The 24,312-nt window shown below is 27.1% G+C and overlaps 1 protein-coding gene across 1 annotated transcript in view; it reads right to left on the bottom strand.

Annotated features, from left to right (window-relative positions):
- LOC118069010 (probable G-protein coupled receptor 158) overlaps positions 1-24,312 on the bottom strand; it is a 67,760-nt gene that overhangs the window by 10,474 nt on the left and 32,974 nt on the right. The window contains exons 3-7 of the mRNA XM_035086819.1: positions 16,940-17,063; positions 16,553-16,696; positions 11,955-12,155; positions 1,269-1,337; positions 280-389 (exon numbers count right to left, since the gene is read on the bottom strand). Of these exons, the coding sequence (XP_034942710.1) occupies positions 280-389; positions 1,269-1,337; positions 11,955-12,155; positions 16,553-16,696; positions 16,940-17,063 (648 nt within the window). The remainder of the gene's footprint in view (positions 1-279; positions 390-1,268; positions 1,338-11,954; positions 12,156-16,552; positions 16,697-16,939; positions 17,064-24,312) is intronic.

A 24,312-nucleotide genomic window follows, 5' to 3' on the forward strand; every position in this document is an offset into this window, starting at 1 on the left:
TATCCTCTCTCCAAAAATTGAGAAAAGCTTATCCACTGTTGAAACGAATTCACTGGCATTTTTTGAATCACTACAATGTAGGAGAACGTGTGCTTGAAGTTTTCATAATTCAAATATGCATCGTATCAGTTATAACTTTGAATATCTAACTACTGGATTTTTTTCATTTCTTTCGATGATTGTTGTTCTCTCATACAATTTTGATTGATAAAAACTCGTTACTCTTTACATCATTTTTCAAAGTTATTAAATTCATAGCATAATCAAAAATTTTTTTACCTCCAAGTTTTCAGCATAAGAGCGCCGTAGGTAAGGGAAAATCCAATTTCCCGAAGCCAGACTCGTACAGTGCACGTCACGACATTTGGACGTGGATACATGACAATTGTCTGTAAAATTATTATTATTCATCAAGTTGAATATTCAAAATACAAGCTTGATACTATCGAATGTTATCAGAGAAATCAATGTATACTCAGGTAAAATATTTCAATCTATTTTTCTACTATTCAATGAAATATTCGAGAAAAAAAAAACAGTAGAATGTTTCAACTGATTCAGAATTGTTTTATTAATTTAGGAAAATATTGATGCATTAAAAAACAAAATTTGAAATTCAAAATGAATGTTTTAGCATAAACGTGTATCATATGATTTCAATACAGTATTAAAAATCTATATTTATCAAAATTTAAAATCTACCTGAATTTACATTCAATTTTATTTATCTACGAGCAGAAATTTTCCCAATTATGCCATGATAAATTTCCAACAAATTTGATCTATAAAATAAATATGGAAATCATATAAAATTTCATTCTCATAATTATAACTAGGGATATTTTTCAATCGTGTGCACGTTATGGAATGGTTTTAAATTTAAACGAATGACACGATTGAATTATTTTAATATCCTTCTTTCTGGTTTTTTAAATAGATCATCAAAATCTAATTAAAGTTTTTCCAACTGGATTAACGTACAATTTATAGTTACATATATCTGATAAATCCATTGGACAAAAAAAAAACATTTACCGTACGCTTTTTTTATTGACTCAATTATTTTTGCTTTGAACGTTTCTAGTCACGGAATTTAATCACACCTCGTTTACACGCTTGCTCAATAAAATCCAGTCATTTAAATTTCAATCAAATATTTTTAACTAAAGTATGGTTACTATTCCAATTTAATTCATATTGAGGCTATTAATAGCTTACTAAATAGTTTATATATATATTTAATTATAAATTATCTAAATTGTACTTACCGTACAATAAATAAAAAATGCTCCAAGTACAATGACTCTCAATAGAACGGGGCTTGCAGCTTTGACAACCTGTAATCATAATATTTTCATCTTTTTAATATTCTATTGAAGAAGTAGGATTCTTTGCAAGCTATTGTTCATGAATTTATAAAAAAAAATATGCTCCTTAGAATATTCCATTTTCAGAATGAAATGAAAGGCTATGTCGTATTTGCGATTTCGTGCTTGCTTGCAACTAAATCTATTTTATTCTTATCATAAATCATGAATTTATGACGGCCCATGATGACTAATTCACATTTTGCACTTTGTCCTTGTCAAAAATAGCTTGTGTACAGATAGCTTTTTAAATAATTCATGATTACTTGACTAGTGTTTAAAAAAACACTATTTTCGTTGTAATTAGTGAACAGATAATATATGCTTTAAAAATTCTACCATAGGGCAAAAAATATTTATTTATTTAAATTTTTAAGCTTTTAGGTTAAAATAAATTTCATCATTTTTATGTAAATTACTTATAAAATATACAATGTAAAAGGTAGTATAAATAAAATTAAAAAATATAATAAACTTATTTTTTTAAAGTAATGAAAGGTTTATCTAATTTCACTCCTTTTGAAAATACTTTGCCGGAATAATGTTTTTTTTTAGAGAAAATAGAAAACAAAAATAAATAAAGTTGAGGTAAGAAGATAAAAAAATAAAATACATTGACAATGTTTTACGAAAGTCTTCAGATGAACTGGTTAGATGAGTAAAAACATTGTAAAAAAAAAGTTTAAGATTTTTTTAACAAAATATTTTTTTTATGAGTTGCTGTTATCGATATGTTCTTAAAACTTTCTACGTTCTACTTCCCTCTACGTTCATCGATTCTTCTGTAAAATACAGTAAATAATTAAAAGCAGTTGGCTAACAAGAATGTGGTCACTGGGCTGAACTTGCAGGCCACTCACACCACAGTTACTAAGTTTATATTGTCGTTCAATACTCAACGGAAGTCGACCATTTACTTTATTGACTCTAAACATTGGTTGTAAATCTATTTCAACTGAAATCATTCTACATTCACAGTATAATCTATAAATCTCTGGGATTAGTGCAATCGTTATTTAATTGAAATTTCTCCAATACCATCTGAAAAATATTCCACTTCACTTTTCATTACTTTCGATAATTGACTATTTAATTTCGCTTTTAGAAAACTATTGCCACGAAATGCACATTTTTTTTCTATCCTTATCTCTAGTGATTCGTAAATAATCGCATTATGAAAGACATTTATTGATAACATTTTGTTCATACAGTTTTACAACTTATTCTTAAACTTTGTACATTTTTTATTACTTAGCGATCGAATTGAACTTCATTCCAACAAACTAATTAATTCGTTTAAATGAAAGATTGTTAAAGTGGGAGAAAATGTAAAAATTATTTACAGTTAAAATAAATAGAATTTTATTTTTTTAAATTCAATAAAAAAAAAGCTCCACAACAATCGGAAATGAAATACTTTTTTACAGATAACAATTTGTTGAATAAATAAAATTATTTATCAAGTTCCATATTTAGTGATTGATGGATGCCAATAATTATTGGGAAATGAATGAACTAATTAAATGCCTAACAATCATTAAAGTGAATATAAATATGTCTGAATACATAAACGGTTGGAAATATTTATTAATTTTGTATGTTTGCAGTTTTTTTTAATAAATTACGTCTTTAAGAAATAAAAGACAGTAGAAATTTGGACGAGAATGGGGAATAAAGAAAATAAAAAAATAGGAAAAAGGAAAGAAGGATTTATATTATTAAAGGCAAAATAATTAATTACGGAAGAAGAAAAAAGTTGAAACAATTAGCACATAGAAAGAAATTTATATAGCAACAACAGATTGTTTTTGGTAGCTCTAGAAAGGAAACAGAAAGTCATTTTTAGGTATTACAACCCTGGTCTGTAATTGTAACGGGAAAAAAAATTTGTTACAAGAGTAGATCAAGAATTTCTTACTAAATGGATTGATTGGAAAATTACAACTATCCTAGATTTGCCCTGCATCTACCTTTGACCTTAAAAATCGTTGTTCGATAAATTGTTCAAGAGTTATAGAGTTCTAAAGTCGAAGAACAGATGATTTTTTGACCTTACTCCGACTTTGGACCTCTATAACTCTCATACAAATCATGGAATTATGATTTTCAAGAGTTTTTTAAAAACTTCAGAATCTAAGCTAAAGATACATATCCATAAAAACATTTAAAAAATTATTTCACCCTTAAAATTGCCAAAATAATTGGCAAACTCCGAAAAAATAGGATTTTTTTCAATATTTTAGCGATTTTAAAGGTAAAAGAAATTTTTTAAACATGTTTTATGGATATGCATATTTAGCTTAGACTTTCAGGTTATTCAAACGTCCTTAAAAACAATAATTGGACCGTCCGTTCATGAGTTATAAGGGTTTAAAGTCAAGGGGATGATGATTCGAAACTTGTATCTAGTTTTACCCGCTTTTAAGGGTGTTGAAGTGAATTTTCTTGGGCTGGGCCCCGATTCCGTATTTCTACGCATCAAAACAAAGAAAATGAGTGGTCAAACTTGAAAATCGGAGTACTTTTATTTTTTGGCTGAAAAAAATGGAAAGGGGTACCACTTGCCATTTTTTGGGGGTGAAAAATCAAAGTTGTCCGATTTTCAAGTTCGACCACTCATTCTCTTCGTCTCAATGCGTAGAAATGCGGAATCGGGTCAAACATATGAAAAATCAATTATTTCACCCCTAAAATGGGGTAAAACGGGAACTTGCTTCAATTTTTGCATAAATTATGCTCTATTTATGATTTTCACTATATCGACTCTTTTCCTTCCGTCCAGACCTTTTATATGAGCCCTCAATCAACCTTTTACCATCATTAGTATAGAAGTTATGCACATTTTCATGTCTTACAGTTTCTCGCCAATATATCATTATTTCATTAATTTTATTATGTATATTCTCTTTTGCAAGTAGAGAACATTTAAATTACATTTAGAGTAAAGAGGTAAAATTTTTTAGAAACTTCCCCATTGAGAAACGTTTGGGGAACGAATTTTTTATTACGAGTCCTCAATTGATCACCTGAACTTGGTATCACTTCGCAAATCTAAAATTAAAATAATTTGTTTTTAAAGTAGGTACATAATGATACACTAAAAAAAATTATCAACTATTTATACGGACAAAAGGAGATTAAAAGTGAAGTTTTATTAGATGCCTCATTTGCTGGTAGCATACAGTCATTTGAATAAATAATATGAAGTTATTAAAAGGGAAGAAACAGACAGAAAAGGATTAATATGAATATTTTATGGAAATTGAAATTGTAGCAGGATATTTACCAAAAGGAAAAATTCAGTCTGGTTATTAAAAGTAATAATTTAAAATTTAATAATCATCTATTATTATAAAAAGTTCTCTTTTTCATCTATTTCACCTTAATTTTGAAAAAATTCTTGTTTTCTAAAAACAGAAATAAAATTAAAACTTTTTAAGGATATAAAATGTGACAAATACAAATTCATTTTTGGAGTAACGAAAGTTTTCTTAACTAAAACTTTTCATTACTCTACTAATAATAATAATCCCATAAGAAATTATTATTTAATTAAAGTTATTTATCTCTGTTATTTTAGAATTTTTTATTTAAGATTAAACTTAATGTTCATCATCTCATAGAAATTTCTAAGAGATTTTATTCCTTAAGAGAGCTGAGACAGAAGAAATCCGACCGGAAAGGATTGTTGAGTGGAATGGAATAATTTTGTTAACAGAAGAGCTACGTTAACTATTACTCTTCATTTTAAACAAATTAAATTGTTACTAACAAAGTATCTGCGTCTTTCTTTCTTTTTCCACTAAAATGCAAACTTCAGTAAGTAATAAGATAAAATAGCCTGATTACAGTGGCTCTCCAAGGCGTATTTTACAGTAGGACAAGGCTATACACGTTTTGGTGACTCAATTTGTAGTATCACATTTTATTGGATGTTTTCATGATAAAAATATTTATACAGATTTATCGATTAACTGTCATTAATTAAACTTTGATGGTTTGATAAAGAGTTGATCCATATTAATAACTTATTCATCGATATTATACACCAATGATTATCATAATTAATCGCATTACAGACTTCCTGAAATGATAAATTCGTGAATAGAACACAGAATGGGTAACCACACAAGTTCATCAATAGCAAGCGGTAATAAATTCAAATTAGAGGACCTCATCATAATCTATTTCGAATATACATACAATTCATGTGACATTGGAATAATAGCTGGTATTCAGTAAGTATTGGTTACTCATGTTGGATTATGTAAGCCAATATTTATGTAGGACAGCTAAAATATTATCTTACTCACATTATATCCGAGTAAAACGAATGAAAACTTCTTCATTCTCCTTCATGAACATGTGTACAAAAGAAACTAAGTAATTAAATTGCTGTGTTAAATAATGTTTTAATTAGGAAATTATTCATCCGATAATTTTTATATTAATATAGTATCATATTAAATATTGTATGCTTCTAGAAAAATATTTCTATTGGTATTATTCATTAGAATATCTCGGATATTTTGTCAATAAAATAGAGTATTAAAAAAAATTTTTTTTTTTAACAAACATGATAGATAAACAATAGTGTTAATCTCAATATGATTACAAAATTGTTAAAAAAAATACTCCATTCAAGCATTTCTTGTTTTGTTGAGCGAAAAAAATTCTCTTTATATCAATTACATTCAATAGATATTATCATCAATGGTATAAATATTGTTTGAAATTCTGCATAAAAAGTTGTATTTTTTTAAATAGAAAAAAGTGAATATTTGTATGAATAAATTGAAGGGATAACATTCCACAAATCCTCGAGGGAAATTTGGATAGACTGTCAAAAATATTGGGGTTAGTATAGTAAAGAATAATATGGGCATGTTCCGTATGTAATAAATTTCTTTTTTTTGTATATATATGTTAAATAATAATTGAGTATTGAAGTAACGAATGAATAAAATGAATAAGGACAGAATAATAAAAAAGCTTCTTATAAGAGAAGAATTTTTCACAAGTTCGATAGAGAACTTGGAGGAAAATCGTTTTACATTGCTGATGGCATCCTATTGTGTTGAGAATTCTCATGTTCGTCACTCTGCTTTAACTAATAAGTTCAGTCGGAAGCCACCTGCTCTTGACTAGCTTGATCTCAAATAGTTTCCGGTTAACATCCTTTTCCTTTTCTTCGCTTTTCCCCAACTTCTCATCCATTTCAAGCTCAGAAACATCCTCGAGATAACTAACATCGGCATTTTAGTGATCTGTGAATTGTAATGTTCAACAGCACATCAATAGAATCATTTTATGTTGCTCCTCTTCATCATAAAAAGTCTCATTTCTCACACATAGATACATCCATTCAATATTCCATTATTCCTATTTCAATGCTTTTTTATAACTCTGTTAAAACTCTTACAGTCCAACTTATAAGTCCAAATATTAAATTCTTAAGTTTTCAAACTATTCCAGCTATTGACTCGAGATTTCACATAAAGTTTTTATGCCTCTTGTCGTTATAATGAAATTGGAAAATTGTTATCTTTCATCTCATTCAAATCCTTTACTTTGTTAAGAGTCGTACTTTTTAACTTTTGCTAAAGCTTTACTTTGCTTTGGCGTGGATACTTTATTGTTTTATCTGTTAGATTCAAGTTTCGAAAAGTCGAAACATTGATAAGTTAAACTACGTGCAAAAAATCAATATGTAACATGTCACAACTAAAACTATATTACCTCATACTCAACCATTTTTTTGATAACTTTTTTAAGGACTTTTTTTTAATGGACATTAACGTGGTATCAAAGTTTAAAATGAAACTGTTGAATGAAAAAGAAACATTTGGTGAATTGAAATGATAGAATCAAGGACATTTTAAAAAAATTTTAATTAACATAAGAGAAAGATGAGATACTAAAATAAACTGGACAGTATTCTCAGGCAATTTCATTTGATACGACGCTGATAAACGATAGTGAAAAAAATAATACCATATCATCACAAGCCTGTTGTTACTTTTATCTAACGAAATGTCTCAGGATGTAAAGTCCATAAAAAATAGTCTAGATCACTGATGCAAAAATGAAGTTTGGGAAAAATTTTATCATTCTTGGCTGTAATATTATTAAATAAAAGAACTCAACGAGTTTCGTTAATATTCTTTACAAGTTAAATGGTCCACAAAATTACTTATATCTATGCTACTTGGGTATATTTTAAGGATACAAGTTTTTAAATTTAAAACGCTTTCTTCATAAAAAGTATCTATGGAAGTTTTTTGAGCAAAATTCAAAAAAGATCCAATTCACTCAACTACTTTCAATCATATTTTATCTTGCATCATGAAATGTTTTGATGGATCCATTAAGATTTATTTTTTCTTATCCAGTAGAAATATACTTAATGTTTCTACTAGTTTGGGAAATATTAACTTCAATAGACCCATCAGAATCTTAAGAAATTTGTCTGAATGCAATTCAAGGTACTCAAGCTGTCTACATTCCATTTAACAAATTACGATATTAAATGTACAGTTTTGACAACGATGCTTTTTTTTATTGAAATAACTTATTTTAAATTGATTATTGTAATTTTTAACTTTAAGTTATAAATATTATGATAATAATTTTTACATTGTATGTAATAAATCACGCTTCAATTCATCATAGAATGTTTTTTTTTCAAATAAATTTTTCATTTATTGACTCTGTCACAGTTGAATGTTATTTAAATCAAAAATTTCCTGTCGGAATTTTTTGAACTTCAATTTTTCCAAAAAATTCGAGCTTTATAGTAAACTTCATCGCACTAACGGAATCGTAATTTGGAATTCTGCCTGTATACCACTGGGGAAATTTTTTTTCGCACGAATAAATAAATATTTAATTAAACAAAAACACAACTAGTCTCAATAAATATCAGTCACAAATTGATATAAACAAATATGTCAGGTATTGTTATAATCAAGATATCACTAGTTAACCATAAATTCATAGATATTTTATACTATTATAAAAATATTAAGTTGTATGAGAAGAAATCTCAACAATTAAATTAATAATTAAACTAATTTTCTTCTTTTAATTCGTGGATTTCAGATGAACTTAGCGCCATAAATATTTAAATAATTTCAAGTACAAATGATTGTTGAATAGGAAATTACGTAGAATAACAAATGTGTATAAACAGCATTTCTGTAAATTATTAATGCCTCATAAAATCAAGTAAACCATGTGTCTAACAACTAGACTTGATTTTAGTCCGAATGAATCATGAAAGATTAAGTATGAATAGTTTTCAGTTAAAGAGGGCGATTAAGAGTATAAGCATGATTAATCACCCTGGTAAAATTTTTAATCTACCCCGTCAGCATACGTTGCCAAATCCCTATTTCTGGTAGTGCATTATTTCACTGCACATTGGTTTCTCGAGGTAGTGCGTACTAAACATCGAGGATTCGTATTTTATCCATTATTTGACTATAACAACGATTTTAGCTTCTGAAAGACAATGATAATTAATTATTTGATATTTATTACAGTGGAAAATCGAACAATGTTTGTAAAACTTTTCAAGAGGAACAGAAAGTTAAATTGTATCTATCCGGTTCAGAAACTCCAACGTCAACTACAGTGTAAAAAGTGAGAAAATACTTGTTATTCCGAGTTGACTGTAGACAAGTCCCTAGCGTCACCTTTTGAATTTCAAGAAGCTCTATCTAACATTAATTATCGTGACACAATCTTGAAAACTACGAGAAAATCCGTTTTTCAACAAACTCGTAACCACGTTCACTACATTTCATTCTATAGTCAACTTTTTAAATCAATGAATCATTCTTAAATGTGTGCTAATTTTTCTTTTGTTTATATTTACTGAAGAGAATAAAGCGGTTGAGAAGATTAATTAATTACAAGTTTAAACAACGGGAAAAAAACTTTTCTATGAAAAAAAAACCCCCGAAAAAAATTAAAACCTGATTAAACATTTACTTATCGATTTGTTTCTCCCACATGAATTTGTAATCAGTATTTTTCTACCGGATCAGCATTTAAATATGTCCAATAGTTTTATAGTCTTTTACATAAAGAGTTTTTTTTTAAATAATACATTCATTTGTTTTTATTTTTTATATAAAAAAAAAAATAAACAACAGTCTTTCAAATTTGTAGAAAGCTTTCAGAAGTGCTAATTTCTGTATCGCACTTTAAAAATTTTTTCACTTGCATTTTATAAACGTTTATACTTTTTCTTTAAATTCTTGTAAATTGAAGTGAACGTTACTTAAGGTGCTTGGTTATTTTTATTCACTTCTTTACCAACGGTGTTGCTAACACTTCAATATAAATTTCTCAAGGAAATAAGGAAATCTTTTATACTCATGTTTAATCCCTCAAGATAAAATATAAAAGTTTTTTTTCACCCTTACTCTGGAATGTATTTCATGACAAGTACCAGATATTTTTTTTCCATTACTTTTCCACGAAAATTTTACAATTATTATTAATGTTTTTCCGTAATCATGCAAAGATATTTTTGAATTAATATTTATTTTATTTGTTAAGTAAAAATTTAATTAACAAAGTCAAACTATTTGATATTATTTTATATTTTATTTACCAAAGTTTTATTAAAATTGCTATATTACAATTGTAAACATGCTACAAATTTTTTAAGTATAAGTAAAGAATGTCGACGAAATATAATAATGTTATTTCAAAAAGGTACAATAAAATGCGCAAAAAATGTACAAAAATAAAATAAGAAGAATTAGAGTAAACACTTTAGAGTAACTATGCCATAATTTATTTAAAATAAAAATGTACTCAGTACATGAAAATTAAATTGTTATAAACTCATTTATTTTCTCTAAACATTGTTTGTTTATTTATAAAAATATTAATAAAATTCTTCTTCGAATTATTTTCAAATTTCTGTCATGTTAATTCAATAAAAATTTATTTAAATTAAAAAAAATCAGCAACAACGATTATCAAATATAAATATACAAATATTTCCTAATACTAAATATCTCTCAAGTACAAACTGATAAAAAAATCGTTCGATTTTTAATCCTTAATCCTACCTAGGTTTTGTAGAATTTAAAAAATTAAAACAAATGAAACTAAAATAAATTTTAATGTGATTGAAAAAAAAAACGTTGTATCACATTCCTATTATTAGAGTATTAGTTATAAAACTCTGATTGTGTGAGTTTAATTCATTTTTTATTGTTTTACTTTTGAAAATGTAATTCCTAAAATCCAGTATCATCCAAACCATGTTTAATTTTTCAATGTTTACCTATTACTTTTATAATAGAATATAAATTAGTATTAAAAATAAAACCTAAAGATAAATATAAATATTCACTACCGACGAATATAAATGAATTAATTTTCTCTACATGAGTTACAACAAACCGCACTTTTTCTACTAACACGTATAAACCACCTTTTCTGTTTTTGAGTCAGTCGTGTGGTAGAGTGCGAATTACCAGAATTAATTTAACGAACACATACATATGGACGAGTCTTTCAGTATACCAACTGACTGTATGCATCTTAATGAATTTTTTACGTCACGATATAATATAGAGCACATTGTTAACCAAGTGAGCAAAGTTTGATATTCTGACCTGGGTGTGAAATTGCATTCTGAACCGAAGGCGAGGGTGGTAAATACTCAAGTAAGGATATTTCACTTCACTTCCATGACCAACATACTATTTTTTATCATACTATCCTTCAAACTTAAAATTTGTTGTCTGTATTGAGGTTGGAAAGATGACGTTTTCTCTCTCGCAGAGAAAGACAACACTCGTCTTGGCATGTGCACAAACCATTTTTTGTCTTTTTATGCAAGATAGAATACGTCGTTTTGGGACCTAAAAACAGGGAGCAAACTTTAACATTAGGCAGGGATAAGAAAAAAATGATATTTTGTTTTGTAAAAAAATAATTGTTCAGAATTTTGTTTATTTAAGAATAATAAATTCAAGTGATGTAGCACTTCATTGTTCATTTAATAATTTTCCCTGTGGATTTAATGATGAATTTATTAAGAATTGAATAGCAGAAATTCCTTTAAAATATTGACGATTAATTTTTCATCGCTTAGTAAGTGAAGTAAGCAAACTTTACAAAGCACTTTTAGAACAATCGCGTGGTATCGGAGACGTGAATCTAAACTCATCAAGGTTAACACGACCTTGGCTTGCTTTATGATCAAATACAGGTAATTAGTTGATTAATTTTTTGATTTTATATTGCATATTTTTCTCCGTAATTATTCAGTTCTGAAGAGGAAAAGTTCTCTTCAGTAAAATTAGTCGAAAATATTTTACTCATTAAACGGAAAATGAATCTATTAAAAATGTTGTCAAGTGAATGAAATAGAAATTAGAGTAATGAATAGAATTTTTTTCAATTTCATTTCTGTCACAACTATGCACTTTAATTGATTTAAAACAAATGAAATTTGTGAGAATTTTAACAATGGCACTTTCTAGAGATTTTCAAAAGCAAACAGACCAACGTATGACAATGAATTAAGGAAACTCTGTAAATGTAAATTAGACTGACCTTAACATTTCCATATTTCCATGTGAAAAGGATTACGACTGGGAGACATGCTATAACACAACATTCTAGAATTAGTATCGCAGTCCTCATTAGCCAATTCAGATAGACGATACAAGGGGATCCATTTTCACAATATTCACAGCCCTCTGCACAAGGAAGACATTCAAAAACTCCTTCAACTGCATACTGGCTAGTTTCACCCTGTAAATAAAAAAATTACTCTTTATATATGGTTAAACAAATCTTTTTGCTCATCTTGAAACATCAAATGAAATGAATGAATGCAAAAAAAATTTACTTTATTGTTTTCTTTGACATTCAATAGTAATTTTATTTTGATAAAAAACTCTAGTAGATTTGTAAATGACTAGCTTATCATGTGCTAAGTAAGAAAAGTGGAATTTAATTCTCATGAACATAATATTTGATAGAAAATGGTAAAACGGATAATTATTTTTAATCGTAAAGCAATTGTTTAAGATCCATAAATTAAAGAACATTTAACCTCCGCCTTTTTTTCTATTTGATGAAAGAGTCACGAAGGTTCTCTGTATTATTACTCATTTCTGAATATATATATATATATATATATATATATATATATATATATAATAAATTATTTCTTTATTAAAATAACCAGAAACAATATAAACTAATGGGCTTAGAATTAACTAAAGTATCTTCTTATTTGTTAGAAAAAAGTTTCTTTAATCTCTCACAATTTAATTTCTACTGAAACTTTACATAAAATCATGCTAACTAAATTTAAGTCACAGTTAAGCTTATTACCAAAAAAAAAAAAATTGTTTCTTATACTTGGAGACAGAAAGAATGAAGTATCATTTAGCATATTTTTTCATAACTTTCAAGTGTGAAAATAAGATTACAACGTAAAATTAAACTCGGTAGAATTCACAGAAAATTTTTCGCTTTAGCAAAGATTGAAGATGAAATCGAATCATTTATCTGGTAATTCTCGAGAGATTTCGGCCAAGATGGAATTACAAAAGTTTTATTCTTAAGAGATGACGTAAGTTTGCTCGAATAAACGTGAAAAGAAGGAAGAGATTACACTTGATTGTCAAGGGAATTTTATAATTACTGAATAATCATACACTTGTCAGGTAAAGATCAAGGGAATTACTTGAGATCTTCATTTCATCAAGGACTCACTCATGCCATTCAATTGTACCAATTATACAAATCGAAAATGAGTCTGGACTTTGTTTGTATCTTGACGACAAACTTGCCAACTTTCGTTGAAATTCTTAATTTTATTATCTTTTAGTTTTTTATTTATAACAAATTTCTATTATTATAAACAATATACAATAGTTTTATCACGTAAAGTTATTTATAACAACATTTTATAAATATTTATCAAATATAACCATAGTCTAAATAATTCAATACATCAAAACCATTTTTAATTATTTATAACAAGTTGAAATTATTATAAACAATACATAATTGTTTAGAGTCATGTGAAGTTATAAATAACTACATTGTATCGACCTCAGTTGTCAACAATGTTAATTATCTAGCAAGTAGAATCTATTTCAAATGTCTCTTTACTCAATTTATTTTACACTCTTTTTGTTATAAAAAAAAAAATGGTTTGACCGAATTTCTTCAAATCCCTTTCAGATCCTCTTCTTTGTATTATCTTTGAAATGAAATTGGTCTGGAGTCGATATCTTCAGTGGTTCTCCAGATATCGAAAACGAAAAAGAACTTGACATACGCACGTACACATGTACGTACGGACATTCATTTTGATGCCTTCTAATATGCATTTAAATGTCTTAAAACGTAAAGATATGATAAAATTACGAATTTCAAACATCGATCTCATTACAATTCACTTTTTCATGGAAAGTTAATAAAAGTTATGTTTCAATAATATAATAAATTATTTTAATTCCATTTGCCCTTTGTGCGCATGATTTTTGGAGTAAAATTGTGAGGAAGATAACAATTGGATTTCTGAACGGTCAAAATGTTTCGAGTGATATAGCTATTGAATCAATGTCAAAAAAGAATGTGAAGTGTTCAGAGAAATAGTGGCTGTCATATTTAGAGAAGATTTAGTTTTCCAGAGCTTTTGAAATGGACAGAATGACGGGCAACTTGGCAGATTTACATTATATGAGTCAGCAATCTTTCTTGCTAAGAACGAACTTCCTGACAACTGACAGATAGTCATTTAGTTTTATTTTACTAAATTATTCTTTCATTAGTTATTTTATAAAAAGTTCTTTATTTGTATTTAAGGCTGATACTTAGTTCATGTTAATTGCATACTTTGAATAATTTGAAAGTCTATTTGACTACCTTAATTCATCATATTTCTCTCTTTATTCACTTCCTTCATACAGAACATGATCTCTCTGGTATGAATATTGTGTATCTCTAAATTCCGTCTACAATTGTCTATACTTCTCTCTGATGATTTCTAAACAATAATATTCCTCCAGAGTTCTCTCAAATCAACATAACATGAATACCGTTAAGTAGACTCGAGTGTCAATTACGATTTGTTCGATAATACTTCAAATAATTGAGATGAGGATTATACTTATTATCCGGATCAAGTGAAAGCATAAAAATAAAAAAATTTATTTATCGGTTGAGATTATTCACAATGATAGAATTTATCGTAAAATAAACTGGCAATTAAGTAGGATATTCTCGTTTGATGAAAATTAGGATTAGCATGATCGAAAAAAAAACAAGGTCTAGGTCTGGACCAATTTTAGTTATGGGTCTGAAAAAAAATTCCAAAAGAGCTTCAGGAGATTTTTGAAAACTTTAAAATTCTTTTGAAATATTTGTGGAGTTCCTAGAAAATGTTGGAATTTGTTTAGAGTTCTATTTAATGTTGTTACTAAAACTTTCCTAGTACGAATTTATCTACCAAAATTGAACTATCTTTGTGTGGAAAGAAAATTCAATGGATCATAAATGGAACGCTAGTTTCTAGTACAAATTATTTTTCGAAAATTCTCAAAAAATTTACATTGATAATAAAAAATGTTAAAAAAAAAATTCCTATCGAATATAAATTAATAACCTATTGTTTTGAGCAATAAATTCTTTCTGTTCATAATAATAGCAAATATTTAAAAATCGTATTAGTTGTAAATCTTTTGGAAAAAGTTAATTGAAAAAAATGTATTATTTGATATTTACAAAGAATAACAAATTAAATACATTAATTTTTATTGAAATAAATTTTACATCCGAAATATAGAAAGAAAAAGAATTTTATTCTGATTAAAAAATTGAATTTTTTATTATAAAAATAAACATTTATTTATTCAAATATACTTTGAAAAATCATCAATAAATTAATATTTACATAAATCATAAAAAATAATGCTAAGTACTACTTATTCTTTCAAGCTTTTACTTTTACAACAGTCTTTACAAATAAAATGCATGTGTATTTATATTTATTTATTATAATTTATAAGTATTGAAAGTTAAATTATAATATTACAATAATATTTAATCAAACAAATCATGTCAATGTTAAAAATTTGGTTCAACCGAATGAATGGTAACATAAATAGGTGCGTGGGGCATTTCAACACCCTAGGCAGTTTTTTTTAATAATAATATCTTGAACAAAAATGATCGTAAATATATGAAACTGGTTTAGATCTCTTTTTCAAAGGTCAGTTCAAAGGTACTGAAGATAGCAGCAGGTAAAAAAATTTTTTTGCATGTATGATTTCCAAAATAAATTGTTGTCTGGCATGATAAAACATCCTACGTGCCCGTACGAGGTGCTAAGGGTTGAAAAATGCATATTCTTTTATATTTTCATCATGTCAAGAAATTCGAAAAAATAGAAATATTAACTAATAATCTCATACAAAACATAGAAGGATACACGACGCTAATGAAAATGTGACTTTTTATCATGGGAATTAATTACAAAACGACGTCAAAGCATTTTTACTATACAGATTTCAGAAAAATTGAATCGTATTCAGAGGGTTTCTTTTAATCATCTCTAAGCTACTTCAACAGTGTTGATTTGAGATTTCACAATCGATTACTCTTCATAATAATGATGTTTTTTTTAAAGTGACTTCTATGATTATAATATTATTAATAAATTTCAATTTAGTTGGTCCTTTATACGAGAAAGTTCTTCCAAGTATCTTATATTATTCAATAAAATGAACATACCTACAGATCTATTAAGAATTAACAATTAAAATTGAAATGAAAAACTGTGTCAGTCGCAGATGTCAACATTATTCAAGGAATCTTGAATTAAATAAAATAAGTAACAAGGATGAAAAGGTAAAAGCTTTTTGTTTGAAGAAATAAGGAAATTTTTATATAATACAATTCATCTTATTCTTAATTGCTGAAGCAATGAAAGGAATTGATAAGGGTATAATTAAAATCGTGATTAAAGTTTTTCCACAGTAATTTTTTGTTCAATTTTATAATATTTTTATCTTGAATTTTTTATAATGTTTATTCATTTTAAACATTTCGTGAAAAAGTCATATTCTAAATACATAAAAAGATCTCTGAACTTTTGTGATGTTTTTTTTTTTAAAAACCTTGAAACTTACCAGCATAAGCTTTTCAAATTCTTCTTCAACGACGGTTCCATTATAATATCGTTCCGTGGACTTAGTGTCTGGATAATAAAAACCCCGTTTACAAACGCATCGATAGCTACCACGTCGAAATCCAAGGCCAGGAATTGCTACACACTAAACATAACATGAAAGTTTTGTTTAAAGCGGATTAAAAGCTTAATGTCTGCATATGGAAGTTATGAAACATTACATGTCTTCTGTCTTACAAATTATACCACAACAAATAAATTATCTCAATTTTATAAACAAGTACTTTCAATTTTTTTTTTTTATCACAATTATTATATCATGTTTCTTGTTCATTAGAACACTGATAATTTAAACGAAAAATAAATATAAATAATTTTATAAACGTACCTCAGTAGTGCGCTTCTTGCATTTATCGCTTGCTGCAAAAATATTCAGTTGAGTTGAACCAGGTGGTAAGGGACATTGATCGATGTCTACTCTTCGAAGATCAATATCGATTCCACTAGTTCCTCTGGAAATATAAGAGTTAAGTCGTAATTTAATACCAATAAGTGCATAAGTGAGTTGGGAAAAAAATAATTAATTAACTTGTAGATGTTTTATACAAATGTTTACTGGGTTAACCGAATATTATTTATTTTTTTATGATATAAACAAATTCCAGAGTTGATGACAAAATGGATATAATTTTACATTTCCTCTAATGGATATATAATATCCTCTCGAAAAATGAATCAGTGAATACTCACTGTTTGTAGCCACTAAACAAAGGATTTACTCATAGTGAACATGTCATGTGTATAATTAAAATGCCATGTCAAATATTAATAAATCTTAATTAAATTAATTTTTACAGTTCTGGTATTTTTGCCAACCCAAATATTGAAGGAAGATTCCTAGATTCAAGGTCTACCTACATATCTTCTCGGTCTGACACAGAAGGCCCAGGAAGTTTATGCACTACAAGATTTAATTATCAAAACTGTCAAAGTTATTTGCGAAATCTAAATAGGTTTTTGATAATTATTATATAATTGCAAAATCGTGAAAATCACTGTGAGATAATATATTTTCACTGTTTCATAATTATAGAATTCTAGATTTATTTTAAAAATAATCTCATCTTTTATTTTCTATTTATCTATAAAGTGTAAAGAAATACATGAATTCGAATGTTCGAGAGTCTATTGCAATACTCGACTGGTTTGTTGATATTGGTGATTGAGACTAGAGCTGTCCAGAATTCAAACGCTTGTATCTAAGTAGATATTTATTTTTGTATCATCTCTTTACTCGATATTCAGTTGGATGAAACAATAGTTTCGATGTCAATAAATGACGATAATAATAATAATAATTATTATTATTATTGTTAAAACTGATCAGACATCATATTGATTATCTATTGGTTGAGTAATTTTATATTTCCTTCAGCAACTTGGAATCTCAATTAGTATACAATTAATTATATCGTTATTTTTTATATTTTTAATAAGTTTAAACTTTAAAATAACTTTTGTTTTATAAATATTGACTCGCCTATTCATTATTGAATTGTTCGAACTTTTATTATCGTTTGTATATGAATAAAAGTTGTAACTCAATAATTGCAACCTCATGGCTTCATTTATAGAATTTCGTTTCGTATAGTTATTATTTTGTGCTAATTAATTAATACATAGGAAAAATATTATAATTTATTTCAAGAAGAAGTGCATTGTTGTTTTTTTTATTACCGAGTTGCAGAGGATTTTGTTGCTAAATTATTCGGTTGCACTGTTACACACTTGTTTTGAAAAAATGTTTGTTGTATTTCACTGTTTGTATTAAAAACTTTATTGACGTAACCATATTTTATTTATCCTGAACAACTATTTTTCATAATAATAATTAAAAAAGTTGTATCTCTATTTTTAAATAAATTAATGTGTAACATTATTTAAATGCCTAGTGGTTAGTTATTATAATGAATCCGATTTTGCAAATTCTCAAATTTCTTAAGGTTTCTGGAGACGAATGCTATGGTTTTTGAAGTATGTCCAGATGTATGCATGTACGTACGTATGTACTTGACTATGTATGTATGTATGTTCGTTATTAATTTTCGTCTCGTGTATCTCAAGAACAAATAACGATATTGATATGGGACTAGTTTTATTAAATGCTTCATTATGTAATTTAAACCTGCTCATGACTCAGGACCTATGAGGCCTATATAGAAAATGAGCATACCAATTAATTCGTGAGAATGAGATCTTTTTATTGCACTAGTTAGAATTATAATATTAATGATAATTTATGCTAAAATTGAAGCAAGTTCCCGTTTTACCCCATTTTAGGGGTGAAATAATTGATTTTTCATATGTTTGACCTGATTCCGTATTTCTACGCATTAAGACGAAGAGAATGAGTCCTCGATCATCAAAATCGGACAACTTTGATTTTTCGACCCCAAAAAATGGCAAGTGGTACCCCTTTCCATTTTTTTAGGGTTGAAAAATAAAAGTACTCCGATTTTCAAGTTTGACCATTCATTTTCTTCGTTTTGATGCGTAGAAATACGAAATCGGGGCCCAGCCCAAGAAAATTCACTTCAACACCCTTAAAAGCGGATAAAACTAGATACAAATTACGAATCATCATCCCCTTGACTTTAAACCCCAATAACTCATGAACGAATGGTCCAATCACTGTTTTTAGGGACGTTTAAAAAACCTAAAAATCTAAGCTAAACATACATATCCATAAAAAATGTTAGAAAAATTTCTTTCACCCTTAAAATCGCTAAAATATAAAAAAAAATCCCATTTTTCATGAAGTTTGCCAAGTATTTTAGCGATTTTAAGGGTGAAATAAATTCTTTAAACATTGAAACCGTGAACATCACATCACAATCAGTGAATAATGACTGTTTTGTAATTATAAATAGATAGCTCCTGCAAAAATTGAATTACTATAACTGCAAAATTGCTGAATATTCACTATTTCACTTTAATTTTCAATGATTTCCACTGTTTTATTTTTAGAGAGTGAGAAACGATCCAATGATAACTCTGACTCATCATCCGTTGTTGAATTCAAAACAATTTATTCGAATAATTTCTGCAATAATAAATATAGAAATAACAAGAATGTGATCAAAATTATTGTTGTTCCCATATACGAGTTTAATTCATCAATTTAAATTATATAATATTTCTGTATTTCAATTAGTTCAACTGAAAAACGGATGTATTGAATTTGATTGTTTACAACTGACAAATTCACTTTAATCATCAACAAGCTGTACTAGAAATGTTTGAAGATCAGATCTAGATCACATCAAGAGGACCCTATTTACATGTCAACGCTTTATAAGATTACGGATTCTCTTAACAGTTTTCTGCTTGAAAACTCTATGAATCTGAGTACATTGAAATGAAATACTGAAAATTGTTTAAAATACATGTATAAAAGATAGTTTTGCACAAAAAACGTCATTAATAATAAACAGTATATAAAAATGAAATATAATATATATATAAATCGAAAAATAAATATTAAATCAATAAAACAAATGCTTTATTTATCGAATTTTCATTTCTTTATTCACGTGAAATAGTTCGTTATAAATTATTTACTTTTTCAACTGAAATTAGTTAATATTTACTGATTGACAAAGTAATTGATAAAAAAAAAATTTTTAATTACTTTTGAAACAAGTTTCAGCTTTAGTTTTCATTAAATTATTTACCATTAAATAATTAGCAACGAATGAATTCATAAAATATTTTTCAAATTCATTTAACAGTTAAATACAACCATCTATTGTTGATGTAAACAATTTTTTTTCTCGGTGTCCAAATGATAGACACTCTACATACCGATTTCCAATTTAATACTAATTAACAAATCTTTTTCATATTTTACTTCAACACTCTCTTATTTTATTATATACTCTTTGGTGAAGCTTTATCATCCCATTTAGGGTCGTTAAGTAAGGGTTTATAGCAACCTTAAATTCAGTTAATATATTTGGTACTTTTTTATATCTCTACGTTTGACTACTTTTATAATAGTGTATTATATATATTGAGCTTAATGAAAGCAATAAAGTGTATTATAAAAAAGATATTTACCTGTCATATTATAATTATGAAGTACTTATATACATCTCAATTTTATTCTCAAAATTTTAGCCAAGCTTGTTACGTTAAACTTCCAACTAGTGGAGGTATAAGTAAGTTTATAGATAATTTTACAGTGTGTGTAGAACTAATTGAATGAAACTATATTAAAACATAATGCATAATATTTCCAGAGCTTTTGAAGTTTTAAGGTAAGTTTGAATGAAAAGATATTGCCTTGCTGTCATGATATGTTTGAAAATTTAATATAGATTTAGAATTCTGTCTACAGAATATCTTCAGTACACATAAGTACTTTTTATAAAAGTATCATTATCCTCTGTTTAAATTAGCTGAAGCTTTTATCATTAGATAATCTTGCATAATACTACCGTTTGCATTACCACAAAAAAAAATGTTTATATTATAAAAAAATGTAATAATCTGATTAGTGTTTTTCTTCTTTAGTAAAATATACATATTCAATCTACAGTATATTAAAATGACTTGAAATAACGAAGAAAAAGATTTTCATCATGATAAGTTGCTAAGAAAAATATCTTCAGGAAAAAATTAAAAATTTTCGATGAAATTTCCACTTAATTGGAAAAGGGAAAAGAATTAATTTCTGATATCATCTGATCTCTGACATTTCCTTGGAAAAAATTAATGAAAAAATATTACACTGATATGATTACAACATTTTTCACTTACACTTGTGTATAAATGTGATCTTGAAATATTTTTATCCAATAATCGTATTTTATAATTTATATCTTGTAATTATTTTGAGCTTTATTGGTTACTTGAAAAAAAAAAACAATCCATTTATTGAATTGGTGTACATGTGTCATGCTGAATTGATATGAATTAAAAGAAAAAAAAGGAAAGTGTTAAAAACACAATCGTTAACGACTCTTTCGACTATTTTTATCCTCTAGTACTGATTATCAGAAAAAATAGACAAGAAAATAAAAATTTCATATCGCATGATTGGCAATAATGTAGAGTAATATTTTTTCTTGGATCACAGTTATTAAAAGTGTCGTTTTTTTTTGTAATTTACTACTTGCTTTGATTTATATATCTCACAGACTGAAAAAAAACTCCTCTATACCAAGTATTTCTAAACATTTTCCCAACTGCAATGTAGTTTAGTATTATGCTTGTGGCTTAGTGGAAGTAGCTTACGATCACTGAAGCCAATTTTATTCTTCAAGTTTTTTGAAGTTAAATCATAAATTTTTTTGATCTTACAAAAATTTCATCTACTAATGAAAAAGTGACGTAATTACACTCTCCAAAGCACTCGGTAGTGTCATAGTACTCTAGAAGTTAAGAAAGAGTCTGTAAAGAAATCTCCAAAAGTACCAAAGCTCGTTAATCCGATGTTAAGTCGAGTCAATCAGAGCGTAACTTGAAAGGATGAAGAATACTTTGAAAATTTGCTTCTCCATAAAGACGCACATCAGTTTAATTCATTAATGCGATAGTACAGGTACTTGAATTCAAGGACTGAAAGAAAAGAGCTCTTATCTAAGTACATCTATCTTTGAACTTTCTTCTACAAATATGAATATAAAGTGAACTATTGAAAACGTCATATAGAAAATGACATTATCGAGAAAATCTGATGAAATTATTTACAATTAATGTCGTCGTTTATCTACAATAGTCATTTTAACCATTCAAGAATCGACATTTTCACCTTCACAATAGATATTTATTTCAAAGTGTTTGAAGTTTGTTAATACAGTAAAACTTCCCATAGTGCAACACAAGAAATTTCGAGCACTCTCGACAACGCAACGTCTCCGTTATCCTTTTTCATCTCCACTCTCGTATTAGTACATCTAATAATATTAATAATATTTAATTTTGAATATTATTTAAGCTCTTGTGTATCATAATAATCATATAATTATGTATTATAACTATTTTTAAGAGAAAAAAGTACTGTTTACTATTTTTCACTGACTTAAAAATATGGGTAGTGGGGAGAGGAGAAGTTATACTATCGGAAGTAACCCTGCAAATCCAAGTGTGTTATTTTTGTAGACACTTTTAAAACGCTAAGCCTCTTCAATGTGAAATGTCATAAACAAGCTATAGATTGTTCACAAACTACGAAATGTGTAAAAAGTGTTTACAAATCATGCATAGTTTGTTAATGGGCATTTTACATTGAACACACTTTACATGTGTTATTTTAACACATTTGTGAAATCCTGGGATTTACAGTGCATCAAGCCCCTTCAATGTTAAATGCCATAAACAAACTATAGATTTTTTACACGCTATAAAACGTGTAAATAAATAATGTATAGTTTGTTTATGGACATTGAACATTGAAGACGCTTTACGTGTGTTATTTTAACACGTTTGTAAAATATTGGAATATGCAGTGCTGTTGCAGGATGAGATGTTGCACTACGGGGAGTTCTACTGTATTACTTTGAAAACAATAACAACATTTACTATTCTAAAAATTCCAAATACTAAACAATGTTTGTTTAGTAAATGTTATTGTGTGTGAAAATTACTAATCGAAATCAAAGATTAACAATGTAATGCATAGTTTATAATTAATTTAACGCTTCTATTTAATTTACGCTATTGTTTGCCTGTCTGATATTGTACAAGCCAATTTTGAAACACTTCATGTTATCCAGACTGAAATTTTGCACACATTGTTGTTATCATTTATTGTATTCCGTTACAATGTACAATTGTAACCGGCCGTTGCCTACATGCCTTCAGCTAAAGTTTACAACGTGAAGTTTCATAAATGAAAAATATGACAAAATAGGTTGAACAGTAGAAAAACAAAAAAAAAGGTTTTTTTAATATAACTCAATCTGTCCAATCCAGATTGAACAATACTTTACTCATTTTTTTTTTTTGCATATTTATCTGTCTAGTGATGAGAAATATTTTTTAAATAAAAGCTTCATTAAATAACATACTTTGTGTATTTTAAACACTTTTTATTATATATTTGTGTATATTCTATTTAGAGCAATTTTTCTGACACAGTAATTTGTGAATTAGAATATTGACACGAAGCCAACGACATTTAGAGTGTGCAAAATGTTTACAAGGTCCGATTAAAACTTTGTACACTGAGTTTTTTACATTACTTTCGTCACTAAAAGGTATCAATAACAACTAAATAATTAATACCTTTTAATTAAGATGACTTAAAATTTCTCTGAGTGTAAAAAAAAGCCCTATTATCTTTCAATTAATAATAATCATTCTATTAATAATCACATAATTGTTTACGATGAAATTTAGAGAATAATATTTTTCATTTAAAAATAAAAATTAATTTTTCTGTAATAATAATTAAAAATAATTAATTCTGAAAATTAAAATGTTGTGAGCAGGAAGGTGTAAGGTCACATTTATCCAAAACTTGTTTCACTCTACATCATACATCTTAATAAAAACATTAATTTTCATAGAAAAAAAAATTATACAACTTTGTGAACTCTTTAAAAAAACTTTAACATTAATTAATTAATTCTAATTCTCTTATCAAATAATACAATAATTTGTTTAACACAAAATCAGACACGCCTTTATCATGTCCCCAGTCTTTTCCAATGCTACGTTAATCCAAAAGAGTTTTAGCACAATGGCACCGAGAGG

The sequence above is a fragment of the Chelonus insularis genome, unplaced genomic scaffold, assembly GCF_013357705.1.
Source record: "Chelonus insularis isolate UGA/USDA-ARS -01 unplaced genomic scaffold, ASM1335770v1 contig_404_pilon, whole genome shotgun sequence".
Taxonomy (NCBI): Eukaryota; Metazoa; Arthropoda; class Insecta; order Hymenoptera; family Braconidae; genus Chelonus; species Chelonus insularis.